This window comes from Mixophyes fleayi, chromosome 3 (genome assembly GCF_038048845.1).
Source record: "Mixophyes fleayi isolate aMixFle1 chromosome 3, aMixFle1.hap1, whole genome shotgun sequence".
Taxonomy (NCBI): Eukaryota; Metazoa; Chordata; class Amphibia; order Anura; family Limnodynastidae; genus Mixophyes; species Mixophyes fleayi.
The window spans coordinates 139,411,129-139,436,435 of record NC_134404.1 but is presented as its reverse complement, the minus strand read 5'-3'; the positions used below and the strand labels follow the sequence as shown (position 1 = coordinate 139,436,435).

Below are 25,307 nucleotides of genomic sequence, written 5' to 3'. Positions count from 1 at the left end.
CTGACTATTTGCCTGAAACCGGATTCTGCTCCTCCGCCAGTGCCCCTGACCTTTCGCCTGTCCCTGGATTCCGAACCGGTGCTTGTGACCTCTGACCTTGGTTTACTCTGTACTTTACGCTGTCTGCTGCCGGCATCTACTCTGCCTGGACCCCACGCTGCTTTCCGCCAATCACTCCTTCACTGGGTTCTCCTTAGCCGGTATACGATTCTCGACCCTCTGTCAGCCTGCCAAGTCTGTCCCCACCACTAGGGGCTCCAGCAAACACCAGGCTTTCGGAGTAGATTCCGAGTTTTGTTGTGCTGGCTGGGGAGTTTTTAACACTTGTATGTGGGAATGTGCTATTGTTGACCTGTTTAAAGCTTATTGTAATCCTAAAATAAAAGCATCAGACAGTATTTAACAATAATTGAAAGATTTTTTTTTATCGACAAGTAAGTGGATATAGTAAACCATAATACAACACATATACATATAACAAAATTGAAAAACAGTGGAAACAGTAGTTAAAGTAGTAACATAGTGACAGCTGAGAGGTAGAGGGGAAAAAACATGTTCCTTCAGTTAACCACTAGTCACAATAATGTCAAAAGGTTGTTTTTAAAACTTGAAATAGAATTGGGATTGTGGGGGAGGGGGGTGGAGACTGAGGGGGAAGGGGGGTAGTTGGATAGGAGGGGGATAAGGAAGAGGGGCAGAAGGGAGGTATGTATCTAAGCTTTCATGTTATTCCTGGAACTTTGGAGTTGTTGTACTGGTACCATATACTCCAAGTCTTGTGGAAGTCATACACGATCATTAAGTAGGCTAGATAGGTATTCCATTGAGGATAAGTACCATATGCAATTTAGAAGAGCCTCTTTATTTGGAGGGGCTTGATTTTTCCATTGGCTAGAAAATAAAATTCTTGCTGCATTATGTGAGTAATGATTTTGAGAGTGAGGGAATTGGTTTATTCACAAGTAGTATTGCAGGGCCAGCATGTAGCTGGAAATCCATAATTTAGTAAATTAAATTAATGACCAATCTCCAAAATGGGGCTTTTATGGGGCATTCCTCCCACCAAATATGCAGAAATGTCCCAACAACGCACCCCCACCCTCTCTGTGGTTAATCAGACAACATTTTTAACTGTAATGGTCAAGCTATTACTTCATGCAAGCAATTTTACACAGCAAATACAATTACAATGGGCTTAAAATGAAAAACATGTCACATTGATATTTTGTTTTACAGTGGATTTTATGCCTAGCTTGTTCACTCACTGTATAGCTGGTTTGAGCTGTAGAATGTATAGGTCGCTCTTATGCATTCTTAGTCAATTGAGTATCTTAACAGCCGAGCAATTCTTCCCAGACATTAGTAATGCACACTTCTATCTCAAACCCACAGGCCCTGTGGGTTTACATGTGGTTGGGATATTAAAGCTAAAGGTGGTGTTGGAGATTAATGACCCACATCTGCCATTGGTAACGTAATGCCATTTAGCAAGTACTACTAAAATATCATTACTCAACCATTCCCTTCCCCATAAATACTTTGACGGAATCCAATCGACTGATGCAGCTTGTGAGGAAGTGGTGGAGTAGGATGGCAATTACCAGTACATGCCTCTTTGGTGCTACCTCACTTGTTACTAATGGTGGTTATCATTGTGGGTTTATAGTAACTTTTATCAGTAGTTGCAGACCTGGTTTGAATTTGGGTCAGATATTTTCTGACCCATGCATTACTACAAAATATGTATCTAAGGCACGTTCTTACATGCTGTTTTTTTTCTCTGTTATATATCACAATGTCAATACAATATTTTTAAAATACATTTTAAACAAAACCTAGGTTATATTTGATTCAGTTAATGATTTCAAAGTCTTTCTGTCTCTGAGGTTATTAAAATTGAGTAATAGAAGCAGTTGAGATACATTTAGATGAAATCATTATATGGTTTACATACTGCTTTGTTTCAATGTCTGTATGAAAATAATGACATTGTAAAGGTCACCTACCTGGTCTAAACACATAGTTGCAGTCAAGCCTTATAAAAAAAAAATTGCTTTTGTGTTTGGTTTTGTCTTATGACATAAATTGCCTTCCTGCCTGCCGTTTCATGACAAGGACATCAAAATGTCAACAGCAACAAGTATTGACCACGTTATTAGAGCAGGAAACACTCTGACGGTCGTTTAGCAGTTCACATTCAATGTGGAAATATTGTGTTGAATTTCAACAAACAGAATTTGCTTTGTTCCCTGTCTGCACCGATAGCATTGTTTCTATCTACCATCCTACAGAATTTTAAGATACCTTAATTTCCTAATATTCAAAATGGAAAACATTAGGTTTTTTTTTTAGCATAAAATATATTGCTAAACAAAATACTCTAACTCGCACAGTTCAAGTAATACAGTGGCTTTAGTACTGACCCTGCTGCCCTGTAGCTACCTCCACTTTTAAATGGTTCTAAAGGGGGGTAGAGTTTTGTGACATATTTTGTCCATTTTGTTGTTTTGCTTCTTTTCCTGACTTGCCGTTCCTCTAAATCAGTGATAAGGAACCTGATACACTTCAGTGGACGCATTGATGGCCCTCTAACCTCGAAGAGGGCCACAAATTACCCTCAATTTCAGTAATAAGTTAAAACAGTACATTATATCAAACAGACCTCTATCTGTAATAACATTTGACATTAAGGCATTTTAACCAAGTGCTACTAACTATAACAGACAAATCTGAGTTCTCAATCACAGGAAAAGTTTAATGTACACAACATTTTATTACAGCTTAAACTAAACTTTTTGTTCACTGTTACGTCGTTACCCCAGGTCTTGTACACACAGCTCTACTAACCACTAACCAATATTGCTACAAGTAGTTACCAACAAAAGGGTGAATACAAACGAACAGAAGCAGTACAAAACCAGCAAGCAAATAGCTTGGGTCAAAAACAATTACTATTGGGTAAATTTATCAAGCTGCGGGTTTGAAAAATTGGAGAAGTTGCCTATAGCAACCAATCAAATTCTAGCTGTCATTTTGTAGAATGTACTAAATAAATAAATAGATTTTGATTGGTTGCTATAGGCAACATCTCCACTTTTTCAAACCCACAGCTTGATACATTTATCTCTAGGTCAGGGCAGGCAGCAAGCAGGGGAGGGGTGGCAAATTTTAGCACAAGGGTCTGGACTCGACTTGGCAGTCCTGGCCAGGAATTAAAAACATGTAAAGGGCATGTAGGTGATGCAAGGACGGGGCTTATGTATTCACTGTCACTTTAGGACAGACTATAAGAAGCACAGAATCGGCCACTGCTAAGAGGATGCCAGACAGATATGTTTCTTACAACTATGGGAAATTATCTCCTGTGCTTTTTTTGGGTCACACAGATCTATTAATATATTTCATAGAAATGTAATTTATACCTTTTACCAGTGTTCATTGTTCTGTTATATTATCAGCTGTATGAACTTATACATATGTTACATTGTTTCTTGTGTTCCACTACATTTCTAATGGTTATTTAGTCTATTTGCTTATTTTTGCTACCATATAACCAATGCAAGTTTTAGCAGTATTCCAAAATGTGATTGCTTTATCATGCTTGAGAAATGCAACATTTGTGGCCTAAAGGGAACAACTGTCCAGAATTGGAGCATTAGAACAGCGCTTAGGCTAATTTTATTTAATTCATGCGTAATCCTTTACTGCCCTATTAAAGGAGGTCCTAGGTCAGTCTGAGGGGAATTCAGTTGACAGAGTTACTCATGAGAAGAACACTGCCTGTGCACTATTGCTGTTAGTAACGTAATTTTAATGCAGATTTCTGCTCGCAGCTCTTGGAGGTGCGAGCATAAATCGGCTTTGAAATGACCATACTAACGGTAATAATGCGCAATATTACCTTAGTAGCGGTAATAGAGCACGTTATTCTCTCGAGTAACGCTATTGATTCACCCCCCCCCCCCAGAGTGTGTCAGCTAAGATACTGTTAACCCTCCTAATGCCACAGATCAACCATCTGTCCATCTGTCCATCGGTAAGTGAGTTTGAAGTGGGATCATCTAAGCTAACATAACATGTAACCAATCTGAGCATCTAAACATAATCCTACTAGTGTAATAGTAGGCCCTTGTGAGTTTTATTTTTTGTATTTTTAATTTTTTTATCTTAGATGCCAGAAAAGAGCACAATTGCTCTCCTCAGCCAGCTCTGCTGGAACATGTGTGATCTTGATCTAATAGTTGGAACAAAAACAATGGTGATCCCAATACTATGGGTTACGGTGATCTGGCCACTTGGACTGTATGCCAGACATTAGGTCTCATCCAATATTGCCGTGTGTGTCTGTGTAGCCAATTGAACAGTTAACCTGTCCTTTGGCACCCTAGGATAGCAGCAAGGTTGGCCTGTGAGTAAGCATCCAATCTTTTAACCAGTTAAACCATTAAATCTCCACTCCCTGCCCCCTTCAAGTTTCAAAATGGCACATGTGCTGATTGATTTATATCAAGTCCACAAATGTCATAGAACTCAGGAAAATATTATGGACACAGCCTGTGATACATGTCTCGGAGGGAACATTGTTTTGAAACTGAAATGTAATACAGTTAACAATGCTTGCAATACAGTTTAGCTATTAACAATAGTTTTACTTGAAATAAGTTGTCCACTTTGGGACAATTCACACTTCTGTAGATAGTACTCCCCATGTAGAAATACTGCACAAGTTTGGCAGAAGATTCCCACTGAAGCACTAGAGCCTTTATGTGTATTTACACAGCTGGGGAACGGAACATAGTATTTATTTGGTCAGGAGCCATGGCAATCAATCCCGATGCCATACTTGGGTCTCCCCTACATCTATACCTTATTTGAATAGCCCATCCTATGTCCAGATATACAAATTGAGCAGCTCCGCACCATTGACCAGATAAAGGTAGGAACACTACCTAATGTTAAAGTATACGATCGAAGAAGGCAAAGTTGTCCCAAAATTGAAAACCTCATTAATATACATTTTTGTCAAAATAATTTGAATTTAATTCAGTTATTGGAAGCGGAACAGGTTAAGTATATACCAGGGTTAATTAGACATAGTTAGAATGTCTAGCTCTTAAATAATGCAAATAATGAGTGTTTGGTTTTACGCATTGCAGGCAATTGAGTATGTATTAGAAATGTTATGTAAGCAAATATTTGATTGGATGTTAGTTAGCAAAGTCATCTGTTACTCTTATCTCTTAAACTTTTTGCATTTCATAATATTTGTGCTGCTAAGCTTCTAAAAAGTGTTTTCTTTTTTTTATTTTTCCTATAAGCATTCATTTCTAAAGTTTTGTCAAAGTTGTATCCAAGAAAAGATGCCAACTCTGCCGCTGCTAAACCCCCAAGTATACAATTGGAAAATGCCTTGAGACTAAGAGAAACACCTGTGAAAGTTGTAAAGCCACCCACAGCCGAAGGTAACAAGACTATGTACCTGATAATTGTATACAGCAGATATATATTCCAAATTTAAATAAAATAGTTTTTTTTATATAGGTAAATAAGCTATATTTTAATATTTAAACTGTTTGTATGGTGACCTAAATGATACTGTGGTACATATTGATAAGAGTGTTCTTTCCCCGCCCTTCTATGCCAACATGGCTGCTGGGTTGATATTCCTTTGTTTTGCATTGTGCATTACAAAAGAGGTCTCTTATAGTATTTAGACCAAAACCTTGGCTTAGCTAAACCTAAAAAGGCTCTGTCTATTTTTTTGACCTAAATAAGTCAAATTAGTGTACATGTTACTTTTATACAAATGGTCACTTTAATATATAAAATGTAAGCTGTAAAGGAGGGAACATAATTCTCTTCTATTCTCATAGGGTCTTATAATTACAGGAGTGTTTCCACACTTGTGACTATTATCAGCAAAATCTAGGTTTGTTTACATGATGTATGTACTGTATATACAATATGAAGAAAAGTAATCTTCTTTTCACAATAAATTACAACCATTTTGTCAGCATGATTTTAAATGTGTTTTTCAATTACTTTTAAAGAAGTCTTTCTTTACATCTACATCAAAGTGTTACTTTACAGAAAACGTGAAATTTGAGGACAAAAGAGGGATTGATGATTCAATGGAAACATTGTGCAGACAAGACAGGATGTTCCTCGTCTGATAAATTGTGCGTTTCCAAGCCTAGATAATAGTACTGTAGATGAAAAATGGGAGCTGGGCATAATTCCCTTTCCCCTCAAACTCATTATGACAATTTGTTAATGAGTCACTGAATATTGAGGAAAGAGCTTTATATTTTATGATGAGCGTATAAATGGTTATATGTACCAAAATAATTAACTTATAGAAAATAGGGATTGCTAATGACAGATTTTTCATAATTTTTTAATCTGTTTTCATATATGTAAAATGTATGAAATAATTGGGCAGGCTGGGTCGTCTGTTAGTTTAAATGTCTAATATAAAACCTGAAGATTCTCTTTCAAACATAATTACCTTTTTAAAGGGATTGTCCACCTTTACATTGCTTCATTTTATTTTGCAGATTTTAATGAATACATTGCTGTTTATTTTTATTTTCTTTATGTGCTTTTCAGCCATGTCTTTATAGGAACATACAGTTTTGTTTTGTTTTTGCCTTTTATATAGGACATAATCCTGAATTAATAGTATGATTTTATCCACAGCTCTGCCTGTTTATATAAACACATGGCTGGAAAGCAGAGAGGGAAGCTAGCACCTGTTTTTATAGATTCCCCTGAAATCCAATAAATTAAAATCATCTGAAGATGTAAAGCCAATGTAATAATTTACCTAACACTTGCCAGTATAGGGCATTTTTTAATTATTGTATCAAGTGGTTTTTTTTCCTTTTTAATTCATACCTTGCTTGCCTTGTTTTATGACCATATTTAAAGAGCTAGAATAAGTGAGCTTCCCAGGCCAATTAATGGCATGTGCTCGCAAGTTTGTTCATGTGAAATATTAAGTCTATTTGGATATAGTTGTCAAGTTTTAAGATGAGTTTTTCTCACCTTTCAATGAATTGCCAGTTCAGTGCTGGAGAGTCTGTACTTGGCAAACGTGTCAAGGTCACTTACTGCCCTCTGCTGGCAGACTGTACAATTTAGTATTCGGTTTTCAAAAATGTATTCCCAGTTATATGATATTCAGGACCTATGTGTATAAAAATATACATATTGTGCCTATAATCATGATTGCTGTCCATATTGTGCATTCACATCTTTACCAATACTTAACTTACCTTATGTGGCTGCAAAGATCTTGACAAATGGATATTTCTGTTCCATTGATGTAATGAAAATGAATTGAATTAATTTTTGGAATTCTCATCATCTTGTTGCAGTTCTAGTAGAAATATCAACATTTTATTGCAAACCTAATGCTGCACATTGTATCTCACTTGTATTGATTAAGCCACAAATGATCATCTAGAAATACAATAACAATGGCTATGACAGCACCTAATCAAACACAAGTCCCAGGATGTGTTAACTAGCTGAACATGAAGTAAAGTGTATCTGGTTTGACAGCGTATATTAATTGGTGAAGTACTGTATTTGGCATTATTTCAGTTGTAATAACTGATGGCCAAAAAAGGTATTTTAGAAGTTTTAGTCTAAGAACTGACAGCATTATTATAACCCCTACACATTTTTAAAGAAAACTTGCTGATACTGTTCTGGTATACACACATCATTGTAATTTCAACCGTATTTTTATTTTCTACAATTAAGAATGATTTTATTTTATTTTTTCCTTTTTTTTTTTAATTTGTTTTTAATTCTTTTTGAACAGGCTCCGACTTGAAAGCCAGAGACCTAGAGCAGGAGGAACATAACAGGTAATATTTTACAATAAAAGCTATATTTATATCAATAGGTACATTCTACAGTAAGTTTTAGTTGCTATATAACATGGTGGGTTCTTTCTCTGCAGATCAGTTAATGCAGGTCTGAATCATGAACAGAAGAGAGGATCAGGTAAGGAAAATGGAAAAATTAACCTGGGGAATGTAATGTATATTCCAATCTGTGAACCACATACATGAGTTATTTATAAATGCTTCCTTGACAGCCAAAACATGCAGTACAGAAGAGTTTGTGGAGGTCCTTCTGCAGTCTAATGGTGCTTACAAGTTAAATAATATTCTGCAATTAATTCTTAATTGTGCAGTGCAGCTTTAGTTATCTCTTGATGTTAGTACAATAAAGAAATGTAATTAATGGTGCCATTCACCATTTCATACATACCAACTCTCCTCCGGGATTGTCCCGATGCTACCGGAATTCCGAGACAGTCTGAAAGTCTCCCAGGTAGCAGGACAGGTAGGCACGGATGATGGCACAATGATGCAATTTGCGTTCTTGCAGCCAACCTCCACTGACTGATGGTGCAAATCACATCACTGCACATCAGTAGAGGTCTGTGATGACATCATTGTACATTGGCGGGTAGGACATGATGACACAAATCACCTGACCTGTTCACTCTGCCTGTAGGGGATCTATCTGTACCTCCCAGAGGGCAGGTTTACAAAGCAATTATGTAGTGCTTATACCATTGTGGACATAATGGGGGACACTTAGGAAAGCAAAATAAAAGATGCTGTATTGTACATATTGTATTTTTAAAATCAATAGGACTATGGTTATTCAGTAAATAATTTAACCATTTTTTTAAATGGATATTGTCATTCAGAATGGTTAATGTAGTAAAATGATGACATTTGTTTTAGGATAACTATCACCCATCATATTCTGTACCATTCGTACCAGCATATCTGCTGTCTGTTTTCTAAAGCTCAGAGTCTGATAAGAAGAGACTATATTTTACCACTTCCTCTACCATTGCCAATGTAAACAAATTTCAGCCATTTATAACTAGACACATGTGGCATATAAAAGAAACGATAGCAGGTACCTTGACATTGACAGGTGAACTTATCCCAATACAACTATATTGCACGTATAATTCTTCTACTTATGTATATTCTGACATATAGTGATTTATATATTGTTTGTTTCAGAGCGGTGGACTATTTGTTTTCACATACACAGTGGTCTTAATTGTTCTGACTGCACTTTCTCAAATGTTTTTATTCACTTGTACACATTTCATTAGTTTAGAGTAGCGCACCTTGGTTTTACTGCTTGTAACATGTGACATAGACCTGCTGCATGGCTGCAAAGGTGTTTGTCTACAGTACGTCTTAACTAGTTCCAGTGCAGGTATATTTCATATATGCACTGTTTTTTTCAATTGATAAAGCATGGTTCTTGCTATAAATATTAAAAGTTCTTATCCAGGTAATTGCAATAGCATAGATAGTTGTGTTCAATAAGGGGCAAAATTATTTTTTTCAAAGCCATGTATCTATTTTGCAGAAAGGGACTGATTTTCATGAGTTAGCACAGAGGCGTAACTAAACGTTTTAAGTGTGTGTAAGGACACATGTCCCCATAAACACATCTTGGTGGGAGTAGATGCTGCCTTCAAGCTGCAGCACACTACTGGAGGAAGCATGGATTACCTTCTGTGGAGTCATGCGAAGCCCTTTACAAGCGCTAGACCACCCTGTGCTGTTCTCTCATACCTGTTCTTGCAGCATTGAATTACAGCTTGGCTTGATCCTGGAAAGTTGGGGGCCTGTTATAAAAAGAGAGAGGTGTTATTTACCTTCTGGAAAGCAAAGCAATAAGTGAACACTCTAGGTCTCCCTCCCCAAACCAGCCAGACATTAAATCGATAGCACTCACATTTAAAAATGTATTTCTTTTTTATTATGTGTTTAAAAGTTTGGCGCTACTAATAATACAACTCCAATAAAAGTAACATAGAAAATACGCCAACCTAAAGACCTGTGTGCTTAAGCACTAACAAAGTGGTTTATAGCGTATGCAAAATATAACTGTCTTTTCTATTAAAATAAAGCATTTATGTAAAACCTCTCTGTTATTGCTCTTACTACTTCTTTTTTTTACCTGCAGTTGTTGAAAAGGGAAGCCTGTCACAACAGAAGATCTACACTGTAAGTCTTCCTCCTGATGACTATGTACCAGCACTTCAGAGTGACGTCAAGTCTTCCCCCACAGAAAATTCAGATCTCAGTGAAGATCTAGAAGGTACAGTACGCAAGTTTTGTTTCCAGTATTTTTTTCATCCTGTGTTATACTTCACATTCTGTTTATGATTGTTTGCATTTTGCTGTAGTGTTGTTTGACCATTTCTATTTAGAAGATGTAAAGTACTGAATTTTATTGTTTTATTTTTATTTTTTAAAGCCATTATTTCACATACATATATTTCAAAAGCTGTGTATCCCTGAGCTGAATTATATACATGAACTAGTTAGAATATTTATACTTCACTAAGTGTGTCCATCATATTTAGGGGGTTATTTTCTTTACATTGCTAGCCGTGAAGGGCTTCCCATGCTTTTGTAAGTGTAGGGAGGGTTCACCTAATATTTTCCAGTGGTTATCTACCAGATATCTGGCCACCTAGAGAATGTGCACAGTTAGTTTGTCAGCATGTTTATCTAATCCATCGATTGATAAGCCCAAAAGAAAAGACCAAGGGGTAAATTTATCAAGCTGCGAGTTTCTGGCAAGTTTGAAAAGTGGAGATGTTGCCTATAGCAACCAATCAGATTCTAGCTGTCATTTTGTAGGATGTACTAAAATGATAGCTAGAATCTGATTGGTTGCTATAGGCCAGTGGTTCCCAAACTTTCTCAGCTCGAGGCACCCTAAGGGTCACCATAATTTTTCCAAGGCACCCCTAAGCAAAAATAATTACCGGGTAGTCCCGTGTTTTAAGTAGTTGGGTCAAAATGACGTAAGATGTATCTAGATCCCTTCACCATCCCATTGTGCCCCTTTATCATATCACTCTATGTCCCCCTCTTCGCCATCTCACTCTGACCCCCCTTCAGCGTCTCTCTCGGTCCCCCTCCTTCAGCGTCTCTCTCTATCCCCCTCCTTTAGTGTCTCTCTGCCCTCCTCCTTCAGCGTCTCTCTGTCTCCCTCCTTCAGCGTCTCTGTCCCCCTCCTTCAGCGTCTCTCTGCCCTCCTCCTTCAGTGTCTCTCTGTCCCCCTCCTTCAGCGTCTCTCTGCCCTCCTCTTTCAGTGTCTCTCTGCCCTCCTCCTTCAGTGTCTCTCTCTGTCCCCCTCCTTCAGTGTCTCTCTGTCCCCCTCCTTCAGTGTCTCTCTATCCACCTCCTTCAGCGTCTCTGTCCCCCTCCTTCAGCCTTTCTCTCTGTCCCCCTCCTTCAGCCTGTCGCTCTGTGCCCCCTTCAGCCTCTCTGTCCCCCTTCAGCGTCTCTCTGTCCCCCTTCAGCGTCTCTCTGTCCCCCTTCAGCGTCTCTCTCTGTGCCCCCTTCAGCCTCTCTGTCCCCCTTCAGCGTCTCTCTGTCCCCCTTCAGCGTCTCTCTCTGTCCCCCTTCAGCGTCTCTCTCTGTCCCCCTTCAGCGTCTCTCTCTGTCCCCCTTCAGCGTCTCTCTCTGTCCCCCTTCAGCGTCTCTCTCTGTCCCCCTTCAGCGTCTCTCTCTGTCCCCCTTCAGCGTCTCTCTCTGTCCCCCTTCAGCGTCTCTCTCTGTCCCCCTTCAGCGTCTCTCTCTGTCCCCCTTCAGCGTCTCTCTCTGTCCCCCTTCAGCGTCTCTCTCTGTCCCCCTTCAGCGTCTCTCTCTGTCCCCCTTCAGCGTCTCTCTCTGTCCCCCTTCAGCGTCTCTCTCTGTCCCCCTTCAGCGTCTCTCTCTGTCCCCCTTCAGCGTCTCTCTGCCCCCTTCAGCGTCTCTCTGCCCCCTTCAGCGTCTCTCTGCCCCCTTCAGCGTCTCTCTGTGCCCTTCAGCGTCTCTCTGTGCCCTTCAGCGTCTCTCTGTCCCCTTCAGCGTCTCTCTGTCCCCTTCAGCGTGTCTCTCAGTGCCCCCCTTCACTTACCTTCTTCCCTGACGTCTTCTCTGCTGCTGCTCACTGAGACTGCCGGACATGATGAGGTCACGCCCCCGGCAGTCAGTGAGGAGGAGGATCCGGCGCTGGATGATTGGTAAGTTGTTTTTTTTTTGTTTGTGTTTTCTATTTTCTTTTTTTTTTTCTAGGCGATCACGACACCCCTGTGACAGCGCCAGGGAGCCGCGGCGCACAGTTTGGGAACCGCCGCTATAGGCAACATCTCCACTTTTCAAACCTGCCGGAAACTCTCAGCTTTATACATTTACTCCAAAGGGTTCTTAGTTATGGGAGCTATGGGGATTATGTTACTTAATATGCTGTCCCAGATTTATAGGGCATATATCCCCATATGTGAAGGAATGAGCCTGTTTCCCCACAGCTTGTCCTGCATTGGAAGGAAGCAGGATTGTATATCTCGTGCAGTCTAGTATACATTATGTGAGTTCTCTTTAATGTTAGTAGAGATGAATGGTTTTGAAACCCTTTCTCTTATGGTGTACCAGGAATCTGATTCCAAGCTAAAGCCGTATTTCGGGGCTATGGCCTGTTTTGTAGTTAATAATTGTAAAGTATTGCTATTGTATTTCACTGGGAAATCAAATTTGTGTTGCAAGATTATTAAGAGGCACACGTGAACCACTCTACATAACATCTGATTCCATTCTGATGTCCTTGTTAAGTCAGGGTAAGAAGTGTGCAATGAGGTGCCCTGCATTGTTCCAAGAGGTGAGGAATGTTAGATGAATTTGAGGTGAAGTGTGCAGTAATCTCACAGACGACAGGAGATATTTATTACTGGATGTATGTGGGCCACTGCAGGTATTTTTTGAAGGGAAACCCAATAACTGAAGATTGAGAAAGCAGCTAAGTCTATCCATCTTAGAGAATGTCTAAGGGCAAACCCTCATATCATTTTTTTTATTTATTTTTTGGAGGACAATAAATAACATTTGACATCTGGGAAACCTTTTCTTCCCCCTCCCCACATCGGAAGTTGGACATCTTAAGTTCAAAAATTAATTCTCTGGATTTTACGCTTCCAGGTGAACTGTACAAACCATCTGTTCTGAGCTAATGTGGACCTGAGCACTTGGCCTGCAAAGCTTGGAATAGAAGCCTTGGCAGTATGTTCATTTTAAAGGCCATAATTTTATTCAAGCATGATATAAGAAATCTTTTCCACCTGAACAGGTCTGCTTGTATAGACTTGAGGGACGTTTCCCTTATAGAGGGAGTCATAACTATGTGTGATGTAGAACCCTAGATATTTTATATTGTTTAGTTGTATGGTAAATTATAGTTGGCCCTTAAAAGTTCGAGGATAGAGGGTGACAGTTGGAGGGCCTCTGTTTTAGAATAGTTCAGTAAGAATATGATTGTGGTTAGTAAATCTTTAATAAGGTGAGCTCACATGTAAGATTAATTGCATTTCTCGTCAGATGGTAGTTTAGCATTCAAACCTACTGCAGATCAGTAAATAAGTGTTCCTAATGCAGACACTACATTTTATTTAGTAGGCATGTTCAGTATGTCACATTGTAACTGTGCATCCCTTAATTGGCCCAACTTGAAACCGAGAAAAGATTTACTTCCATAAAACAGATTAGTCTACAGAATGAATCTAGAGGTGTCATAAGCATCTCTACTTTCAGTGGCGTTCTGTAGTAGATTTCTTAGATTAGCTCCAGATGCCTCACATAATCTGATCTGTGAAAATCCACTTAACAAATTTAATGGAACTAGATAGGATTTCTGCTCTTGAGGATTTTTCTTGTAAACTGCATTCAGTTCAAGATACAGAGTGCAAGTACCGAAAGGAACTTGGATTCGTTTAGAGTTGGTAACACTCAAGGACATGCAGTGAGTTTTATATGTATATATTTTTTAAAGTTATCTTTAGTATAGGCATCAAGTACAATATAATAGTGATGCACAGTGATTAACAATTTCTCTCATGGGAGTGTTGACAGAAAGTGAAACATATCTTCATATCAGTGATCCATTCAGCAAATTCATACAAATGTTTCATAAGGAAGACAAGGAAATTATAGAGCATGGATCAATGCCAACAGGTGTGGATAACCAGTAAATGTGGTACGGGGGGAGGTGAGGCATTGGCAGATGGAAAAAGGCCATGGAATAAAGGAAGGTAAGGAAAAGGTAGGCGGAAGGGAGGCAAGGAGCATGAAATCCACTGGTATGTTTGCCAAATTTGAATGATGATGGGATATTGGGATTGGGGATTTGGTTTCTTATTTATAATAACCTAACAATGACTGGAAATATGCTCACCAGGAAGACAGTTATGAGAGCAGGGGAACCTCCATTTAATTACACGGCTTGTAATATAGAGAGCTGGATGCTGGCTTGTCAGACATTTCTATATCTAAGATTGGTGAAGATGTGAGTTTTTTCTTTTCAGCTGTGATTATCCACAGCACTCATCACAACGGATGTATGTATAGTTCACCACAGTTGGTAGTATCATGAACACAGTTAACGCTGTAACAGCTGTCAACACTCTTCTAATCTTCAGTGTGTTTTCATAAAGGGTGTCACACAAACTGTTTTGAGCATTCAAGTTTATAAAAGGTTGAAAAAAAAAAACAAATGCAGATTGCGAATATGACATAAAATTCCTTCGGGAACCATGTTATTTCAGCTGCCCCTCACACAGTCACACAATGTTTTCAGGCTTAAATTTGCTGCCGAGTGTTTCCTATGACTCCACCAGCACTCAATAAAAACTCGTTTTAAAACCTTCTGTTTATTATCCAGTGCTTAAAACACTACAAAATGGTGCTTAAAATATTTAAGAGCATTTTGTTGACTTAAAGACTAAGCTGTAATAAAGCACCAGTTTGACCACATCATGTGCATTGCTAAGAGCTTGTACACAGGGACATCTTTTAATTTGTTTGTCCTCTGTTCTGTTTACAAGATACAAACATAGGGCACTGATTATTATAAGAAGAAGTTGATGCAGTGCACATGGTCTATTTACCAAGGTGAATAATGGATCAGGGATGCCTATGTGCAGATGGCCTGAGTTTCAAGAGGCTGTATGTTGGCATGCTACAGTAAACCCTCTCTGGTTCTACATACCACATGTGGTTCTGAGTATCTATTCCTATTCTCTTTGATATCAAGGTTCACATTTTTAGAAATACTTAGAAGATCTTTCTATTTTTGCCATGTCCAGTTGGGGGAAGAGTGAATTTTGTAATTAGGCCTGATTAGCAAAAAGTGTCCCTCGGAAGATTTTGGCAACTATGCTGTATTCCGTGTTGGCTGTGATTTGATTATTAATTATGAATTTATGCAAACAGTGAATAGATTGGAGTTCTCCTATGCTCTTTCAGCAGATTACTACAACTTCAGATGGATCTCAAGTAAACTGATGCATTAAATCCTTTTGGTCTTCTACAGAAAATAAATCTAATAAAGAATAAATTATTAAACTATGGATAAGAATGTATGACCAGGGCATTCTGTTTTTTTTTTTCACTTTAGCAAACACATAAACACCAGTATTCATAATTATGTAAATGTCCTGTGCTGGAAATAGGTTTTTACTCACAATAATAGTTAAGAAATCTAGTTGGACTTCTAGGCTTTAGGTTACCCAGTCCTGACCTCATCTCAAAACACTGTTAGCATGCGCTGGCCAAAAAAGTATACTTGGAGTACTAAACAGAAAGATTGCTGGGAATTGAATGGTTGGCCTCCACTGTTGTGCCTATGGTTTGTATAGTTATCCAAAGCAGAGTTTGACCAAACTGACTGTTTCTGCTATACTAATTCAACACTTAGGGGTATATTTATCAAGCACAGATTGCCAACTTTTTTTAAAACTGGTTTAGTCTTGTCTCTAAAAATGTCATTTTAAAAAATGACAGACAGGATTAATTCCCACACAGCCTTTTCCAATGCACGCAAACACAAAGGTGCACCATGGGCGTTATTGATTGGTTTGCAGTGTTTGGGTGGGGGATAAAAGACTGTGTTGTTTACTTATGTTTGTGATTGATGCTGAGAAAGTTGGCCAGTCGCTAGAGAGTCAGACTGTGTATAGCTAGCAGTAGGGTCCCCATTTATCGTAGGCAAAGTGATACTTAGTGGTGTCATCCTGACAAGACTGCACAGTATTTATTGTGAGAATATATATATATATATATATATATATATATATATATATATATATATATATATATATATATAAGCGAGAGAGAACCCTGCCTGTGAGAGCTTACAATAGGGATTGCGATTTCGTAATGACCATTTCTGTGAATAAGTATAGGTTTACAGACAGGAAGACTAAATCGTTAACCCAAGGGTGCTGTTTCAATCTGGTAATGATACATTATGTTAAATTGTACATGGATGTGCATTTGTGCAGCTTTGGCTGGTTTCCACCAGGTAACAGATAATAAAGAAGGTTTCCCGATGCGGGCACCAACCTGCATTTCGGTACAATAGCGAATGGTCATTAATAAATAAAAATGGTATTTGTATGCATACTTGGACTACTGCAACCTCCTCCTTACTGGCCTCCCCCTCTCTCATCTCGCTCCCCTTCGATCTGTACTTAACGCAGCCGCTAGGCTTATCTTCCTTTCTCGTCGCTCCTCTTCTGTCTCCCCCCTCTACCAATCCCTCCACTGGCTCCCCTTCCCCTACAGAACTCTGTTCAAGCTCCTCACTCTTACATACAAGGCCCTCGCCAATTCCACTGCACCCTACATCTCCTCCCTCCTCTCTACTCATGCTCCATCCCGTCCTCTCCGATCTGCCAATGACCGTCGCCTATCTTCCCCCCTCATCACCTCCTCCCACGCGCGTATCCAAGACTTTGCCCGCGCTGCCCCCTCCACTGGAACAAGCTCCCTCCATCAGGACTTCCCCTAACCTGTCTAGTTTCAAACGGGCTTTAAAAACCCACCTTTTTCTTAAAGCCTTCCAGTCTCCCACTTAACTACCTACCTTATCCTCTGCCTCTCCCCCTTCTTTCCCCTTCCCTGCCTCCGTCCCTTTACTCTCCCTCTCTCCCCTGTGTTTCTCCGTCTGTCCACCCCTCGCCTTAGATTGTACACTCCTCTGAGCAGGGCCATCTCTCCTCCTGTTTCCACCACTTCTAACTCTGCTCTCCAGCTACTTTGCCCTCCTCCTCGAGGGCCCTCCTCCCCCTCTGGGGGTCTCCCTGTCTTCCGCGCCCTCCTTTTGGGCCCCGTCATTTGCGGATACTCCCCCCGCCCTCACTAGCTGTGCCTTGAGCTTACTGAGTTACTGTGCTTTATGTTTACTGTACTGTGCTGTCTCACCTTGTATTGTAATTCGTTTTTGGCCCTGTACGGCGCCACGGACACCTTGTGGCGCCCTATAAATAAAAATTAATAATAATAATAATAATATGCATGAACCCTAAGGCAGCAAGTGGTGCAGAAGTTTTTTAAAAAAAATACATTGTTGTGCTTGGCTTCATGTAGGATCAGCAAACCGCTTCTATTTCTTTACCCACAGTGGTTCAGTCCATCCTGCATACAAGTAAAGATGTTAGTGTACAAACAGCTATTAACACATACTTGAATGTTCAAAGACATTCATTCTTCTACAGGTAGTAATCATGTGCCAGTGACACATTTTTCAAAACACTGTTGGAGTGCCAATTACAATACATTGGGCTAACTGCTTTAAAACTGCATAAACTGGTGTCCAAAGACAATTGAAAATGGCTGCTTTTATTTTTAGTAGATCACCCCCTGGAGACCCGTAGAAGACGCAGACGAAAGAGGAAAGTAAATGTCACAACTCGGTCTGCAGATGACCATGACACCGGCCTACAACAAGCAAAGCATCAGTCTCAAACATCTGAATGTGGTACAATCAATAAAAACAAAAGGAGGAAATTGCAACGACAAAGACAGAAAGAAAGACTGAAGGCTGCAGGTCTGTGGCCAAAGGCTAAAGCTGTTGAGCTTGTATATAAGCCTGAGGAAGGCTTAGTGCAAACAGATGCAATTGAGCATCCTCATGAACAGACAGAAGAACAACAGATGGAAAGAAAGGACTTGCTAGATTTCCTTCAAGCAACTCAAGAGATCTATTTCACTGAGAGTATGCTGTGTATTAATCTTCTGTCTTAAAATCACTAAGAAAATGGTTGCAGTTAGGGACACTTAAAGGTTGTCTACTTTGGATAACCATCTACTTTCTTCTTCCCTATAGTAGCAGATGGAGGGGAGGTTTACGTTCCTCTGAACCTCTCCTGTTACTTGATGCAGGGAGTCATATTGCTATGAGCTTGCTGCTCAAGGGGATTGTCCAATCCTCTTCACTAGAGCTAAATTGAAGCAGATTGAGACCCTCTGAACTGCAAGCTCACATTGTCATACAGCTCCCAATGGTTACTGCCTTCAGTTAACAGGATAGGTCCTTCTATACATTGGAGACACATCAGTGGCAAAATCCACTGATTTTCCATTTATAGGGTTCACCATTACACTAGTTGTGACTTTTGATAACACCACAATGCTTTTGTATGGTGAAATAAAGTTGCCATGTACAGAAAACTCATTGTTTTGAGCATTTACTTAAAGGACTCCAATGTAAAAGGTGTTCTTAAAAGTAACTCTATCTTTCCTTGTGCTTAATTTATGTTAATTGCCATGCTGGTTGCTTTGTGGAGATAAAATGGAGTTTAAATAAACTAATGAACCAGTGTTCCTTTTGACCAAATTAAATTTCCTGAAATATGATAGACTGCCTCTCTGGCATTACAAAGCACTAAATAATGTACAGTGAATGAAAATATTGTAAAATGTGGCGTGTAGTTGCAAATCGTTTGTATGCAGTAGCTGTATCAAGCCTGTTATACATTGATTTCACCTAACTTGGTTTCTTGTTTGAAGATGCTTTGTCAAACTTTTGTTGCAGCCATTCTCAATTGTTTAATGTGGGGGATTTCTGACTTCAATCTCCTTTCCAGCAAGTGAAATTCATGCTCAATGGTTTTAAATCATGAGGGTATTAACTAGTCTAAAAGTGGCCATATGGAGTCAATTTGGCTGATTTAGACAAATAGACCTTAAGTCACTTCTTATGTGGTCTATCACTGACCACCACAAATGGCCTAGAGAAATTAGAATCTGTCCTGATCGACAGAAATGCAGTCAGCCATTGGCCGCACTCGTGTGTGTGTGTGTGTGTGTGTGTGTGTGTGTTTGTGTGTGTGTGGTTCTCATCCAATCACATTAGTGGAGCCATATGTGCTGTAACCAAATTGGACATAGATTTGTATGTTTCTGATTAGTATGTGCAATTATCGGAGGTTTTATTTGGTGGTTATGCTAATTAGGTCAAGCAATATTAGCAGAATGTGCTGGGAGTTGTAATTAAGCAGCTGGAAATGAAAAAGGGGTTTATTAACAATAGGCTAAAGTTTAGAGTCTGCTTGTTCTATAGCTGGGGTATGAAACATGTGGCTGTCCAGCTGTTGCCTGTAGTTTGAAAACAGCTGGAGGGTTACAAATTGACCTGTTCTATAACCTGCAATGGCTCATTAAACCAAGTCAGGTATTTTTAGAGCCTGTGCTGATTTAATACAGTATCTGTCATACATTTCATTCAGCTGTTTACGGCGCAATGACTGGAATTATTTTTGTTTTGTATGTTTGTTTAATTATATCCTTCTAGGCTTTTTTATTTTTAGCTTGGCTGTACCTGGTTTCTTTAGCATTTATTAGAATGTTATTTGTACCTCCTTCAGGCAAATCGACATGTGCAGACTCTGTTTTCTCCACTGAACTGATTGGGGAGATTCTGGACCAGATCAAGGGTGGTGCAGTTCCTTTCTCTGAAGTGCAGAGCTTGAATCATCTCAAGAGACTACTTCTCCTACAGGATATTGAAAGATTAAAATATGAGTTGCACAGCTTCAAAGAACATTCCTCCATGCCTCTTGGTATGTATTTTTGAACTGTTTTATATAATTCAGTACTACCATTGAATTGCTCTCTGCTTATCAGCGAAAGCCAGAAGTGCATTTCCTCAGAAGGCTTGGAAATAAAAATACAGAGTAAGTAAATGTAATATTATATCAGTATGTATTCAAAATATTCTGTGTGTGTATATGTGTGTATGTGTGTGTGTGTATATATATATATATATATATATATATATATATATATATATATATGTGTGTGTTTGTTATAGGCCCCACTATTAAATTAAATAGCCCCACCATCATCCCGTAAATAAATTAATAGCACCCACCCTTAAATAATTAGCTCTGACCCACAGTCCACCATTAAATTAATAGCGTACCTCCCACCCAAATTGCAGTAGAGACCCCCCACCCTGGCAATAAATTAATAGCATTTACATTTAATATATATACCTGTTTCCCAAAACCATTAAATAATTCATATTTAATAAATAGATCTCATTCTCCCCAAACTCAGAATCACATTCAATTAAATTGCTCCACCATCACCCTACAAATAAAATTGCACTCATTAGCCACTACCTACCCCACACCCACAAATGATCACCATAAGCCCCCTGCTCTTAGCCACACATTTAATTACTATATGCCCCCCATCTGTAACACTTGCCTTGTTCCAGTCGCACTTACTGCACTGCACACATGGGATGGCACCTGTCACGTGGTGAGCGTCCCATGTGACTTCTGTTTGCTATGGGATAGGACGAGGCCACAAGTAGGGTTAGGGAGGCACAGATAATCAGATCTGTGGCCACTACAAGGAAAGTCGCTGGTCCCAACTAACAACACCAACTACCACGCTGTGCACCCTGGTCCGGGGGTCCCCTGAAAGAGGGGCATGTGCCCTTGCCCCCACCCATCCTCCCCAGTACGGCTCCATGTTGGGCTGGCCCAGATGAAGATGATCTCAATTCCACCGGCGCCCAGTGAGTAAAAAAGAAAAAAAATGTGATCAGGGAAAAAAAAAAAAAATCATCCTGCCATTGGACGGCCTCATTAGGCCAGCAGCCTACTGGGAAAATTCTTGGAAAGGCCTATGACCAATCCGCCTCTGACTGTATGGTGGAGACTTATGTGATGTGTTTTTTTTTTCATGAGGTGAAGTGCGTAACTCCAATCAAGAGGTAGAGTGTTAGACTGTTGGATGGCAGGGAAAGATTTAATTTATTTGTGCTTTACAAAGAAAACAATAACTGTTACATTCAACTAATTGCTTATATGCAATACAAAAAAATTGATATACATACATCAAGCGCTCCCTCCAAAACACATAGGTTTGTGATCTTCTCCAACTCTAGAAGGTCTCCTAATTTTACTGATTATATCACAGAGTATAACCTACAAAATACATACATCATAACATAGCATAACATATACCTACTTGGCAGCATACCCAGTGAAGTGCCACAGTTAAATTTCCAATATATTGTATTGCATAGTTGCTTATATGCGACTGGCTTATTTCCTCTATCTCTCCCCACATGCATCTAGTTATTGGCCACTCTCATCAATGAACACAGTACACTTCCTCCTTCACTAAGTATTCAAAAGTTCCCAATATCACTGTGATTGGTCTTTGTGATAAACATGTACCCCCTTTCTTTGTCTTAATCTGTGATAGAGAAAAAAGAGAAGGGGTGGGCTGAGGTGCTGTGGTTAGGGCCTAATTGAAAGTTAATAAAATAAATATATGGATGCTTACTCTCCCCTCTCCACCAGATATAAATTGTTCTAATGTGAACTTGTGTAACAACTAAATGTTATATTTGAAGGTGTTGGTCTTGTCACTTAGCAAGGAAGTGTCAACAGGCTGTGTGCATAGTTAACTAGACTCTGTGGCTCAGATCTGATGAGCAGATACAGCTTTATGACCCAGGTACCAAAATGCTCACAAGTTAATCATGTTAGGAAATCTTCAGCCTGCATATATTCCCCATGCTAAAAATACGTCAAAGGAATATTGTTCATACATTCTAAGTGCTTAGAGTTCTGAATATAATTCTAATCCGTGAAGTGAGGCCTTGTACATATGTCAAGCTCAAAGTCCACTCTGCTAAAGAAGCCTAGGAATAACGTTTCGCCCAGAATAGTATCTCCGTTTTATTCATGTGTGATATGTATTTGTACATAAACTTGTGGCTTGTTTATTTAAGATAAAATTATGTCTCTGGGATATATTGGAATACACATCCCTTTTCACAGGGTGCGGTGGGAGTGGTGGAAAAGTTTGACATTTAATTCTTTAAAATATTAACATTTCTATTGGGAGCCCACATGAAATTGAGGATTTGGCCAATCTTTTTCTGCCTCTCCCAGGCAAACAGAATTACATGAAAAAGGGAGTTTATTTTCTGTTCTTTTTTTTTTATTATTTCAAAGAAACTGTTATGCATAATATTATATGTCCATTTGTTGTCTTATTTTGTGTATCTTAAGCATCGTAGCTATTTTGCTATATTAAGTTCCATTTAATAATGTTCTGTCTCAGAGTTTGGCATTGATTCCTGTGCAAGATAGCTTTGCTATTGAAATGCTACATAACTGAAATACAAGTGATTGTTTCGCTAATGATAACTCTGGTTGTTTTAAGTTTTGACCATAGTTTTGCAAAAGGGCAGGGAGTGACAGAAGACTTTCTGTAAGCTCTAGAAATGAACAAATGAACCTTGGTTGTGGCAGTTTTGTATTGATAGTAAGTGTGTGATTTAAAAAGGTGGTAGTAAATAATTTTTAGACAACGCAGGGGTTGGTGTTGTGATTAACCCTGTTTGTGACATGGAGAGTGAGAGCTTTCATGTACCTTCTGCACTACCACTACTAGCTGTTATTCAGGCTTAGAATACACACAAAAGCACTGTAGAGAGACCCTGCCACCTCCATCACTCACAGTTGGATCTTGTTTCTGTAAATACATATAGTAGGCTCTGTATAGTAAAAAGCATAACTCTTCCAGGTCTGCCAGGTAAATATTAATCTCAGATTTGATAACTGTAATGGAGGTAATTTATCTTAATTTAAATCTTTAAAACTCCTCTTTAAATTTATTCAATTCAGGTTCTGTAGCTGAAACGTAACAGAGTTAAGGATTCTACTCTTTTTTAAAACATTAAACCAAGGGAGAGCTCTGCCAAGAAATAAATTGGCAGAGAACCAGTATAAAAGCACATGATGTACACTGCTTGATATGAGGTGGACATTTTGTTTATTCCCAGAGCAAAGCATGAACCAATTGTTTTTTTTTTTATTAGACCTAAAAATTAAGGATACATCCTCCTTGTTTCTCTTTGGGTATAGTATATTCCTTGGTTGAAAACCACACTGTATTTTCATCTTGTGAGATAATTGTATGCGTAACTTAAAAAATGTCTATTGCGTAATTATTTGCAGTACCTGTCCAAAGAAAAGACCCCGCTTTATATTTTCTTTCAGTACAGGCTTTGAGCAAACTTATAGAAACAGGTAGATGTGAGACAGGCCTCTAACTTACGATTTCCCTACCTGATCAGGGGCAAACGCAAGATTTATAGAGGGGGGTTTGCACACCACTCCGGCAGTGGGCGTGACCAGCATGCATGGGGCGTGGCTATAATTTTAGACAGTGCTTGGCTGCTCTCCAACTATTCCTATCCCCATAATATACATGGGCAATGCTGCGTGCACTACTGTTAGGTGCACGTAGCTCTCCCTTTTCAAGCAGAGCTGTGTGAAGTGGGAGCAGGGTCCAGCCACCTCAATTATACAGTGCCCCAGGCTTGGAGAGGGGTTACCAGGCACTAGGAAACCCCCCTCCCCCCCCCCCTTGGTTTGCCTATGCTGATCACACTCCCAGCTACATCAGCCCGTAGTCAATGGGATAAATCATATATGCAATCTAAATGGCAACACATTATCTTTTATCATTTTATGTGGCCTAGTTTGCAGACTTTGTTGCATGAATAGACTTTATTAATAGTTTTATATTGATTAAAAAATGAATAGTTTGGTTTTACTGGTCTATTACGTTGACCAAATGACTACAGATTCTGCACACTAATGAATTGTGGTTGTAGGTAGGGTTGTTGAGGTAGGGTATGTGCACAAGGGTGCTTTGACAGTGTTCTGTATTGTCTTATATGCACTGGGTGAAGAAGAGATAGAACAGAAGCTTGCATAGCTCCTTAAGCCCCGTGAAGAAATACTTTAATATTATGATATTTTACAAAGGGATCATGAAGTTGGAAGGAAGACAGTAGAGTAAGTAATGTTACATGGGTAATACATGATGTGAGTCAGTTATCTATACAGCGCTGTGAAATTGGTGGCACTGTATAAATGATGATGATGATGATGATGATGTGTACCAAATACATAGTTGTATGATACATCTGCTTATTGATCCTCTTTTTTTTTTTTCTGTATTTTTCAGATCACACAAGAGCACTGTGTTCTTTGTTTTACTACTGGATTACAAATATCTTACCAATAAAGGCAAAACATGCAGTTTAGTCAGTATCTGAATATGTCTAGTGTTTATATACTGTGCGTCCCTTTTACCGTCCCTTTTACAGTCACTTACAAATATCACCTATATTATTTGTGCAATGTATATAAACTTGTTATTTACTTTACCGTATGTTTCTATTCTAAAAACAGATTGTGTGTGTGTGTGTGCGTATGTATGTATGTATGTATGTGTGTGCATATGTATATGTATATGTATGCGCGTGTGTGTATGTGTGCGTGTATGTATATATATATATATATATCTATCTAATATATAAATGCTTAGTGGCGTCTGTGTGTGTGAAAAAAAAAAAAACAAGTTGCAGCGCCACCTGCTGGGCAGAGTTATACACTGACCTACTAAATTCTTAGTGTGTGTGGGGAAAAAAATTCAAAAAGGGCTGAAATTTGGTAGGGCTCAAACTCATTTTCGTGAGGTAATTTTACCTCATGAACACACATGTGTAGAGGTGTGCGTTAGTGTGTGTGTGTGTGTGTGTGTGTGTGTGTGTAAAAAACTATTTTCTCAGAAAGGGCTCATCCAATTGACCTGAAATTTGGTATACTGACATTATTTGACAAAAAAATTAGAATAGTCAAGTCAGTTAACTTCCATCATCCCCCCTTCCCCCCAGTGGGAGGGGTAGTAAAGGCTAAATTTACGAGTTGAGGGGTCAAACTCATTTTCGTGAGGTAATTTTACATCATGAACACACATTAAAAAGGCCGCTATATATATATATTAGTGTGTGTGTAATATAAAGTCAGACTTTTCTATTTTTTATAAGCCTTTTTTTTATTTTTTTAAGCCTTTTTGTGTAAATTCTATTTTGCTGTG

At 39.0% G+C, this 25,307-nt stretch overlaps 1 protein-coding gene across 3 annotated transcripts in view; it reads left to right on the top strand.

Annotated features, from left to right (window-relative positions):
* The window catches only part of ERICH1 (glutamate rich 1), a 33,442-nt gene extending 8,962 nt beyond the window's left edge, over window positions 1–24,480 (top strand). The window contains exons 2-8 of one of the 3 annotated variants that reach the window (XM_075202466.1): window positions 5,319–5,462; window positions 7,832–7,877; window positions 7,973–8,016; window positions 10,024–10,158; window positions 17,737–18,099; window positions 19,751–19,945; window positions 24,393–24,480. In XM_075202466.1, the coding sequence (XP_075058567.1) occupies window positions 5,319–5,462; window positions 7,832–7,877; window positions 7,973–8,016; window positions 10,024–10,158; window positions 17,737–18,099; window positions 19,751–19,945; window positions 24,393–24,472 (1,007 nt within the window). In that variant the 3' untranslated portion in view covers window positions 24,473–24,480. Of the gene's footprint in view, window positions 1–5,318; window positions 5,463–7,831; window positions 7,878–7,972; window positions 8,017–10,023; window positions 10,159–17,733; window positions 18,100–19,750; window positions 19,946–24,392 lie in introns of all 3 variants that reach the window. The other 2 variants (XM_075202465.1, XM_075202467.1) reach the window with 2 other exon arrangements.
* The last annotated feature ends 827 nt before the right edge of the window (window positions 24,481–25,307 follow it).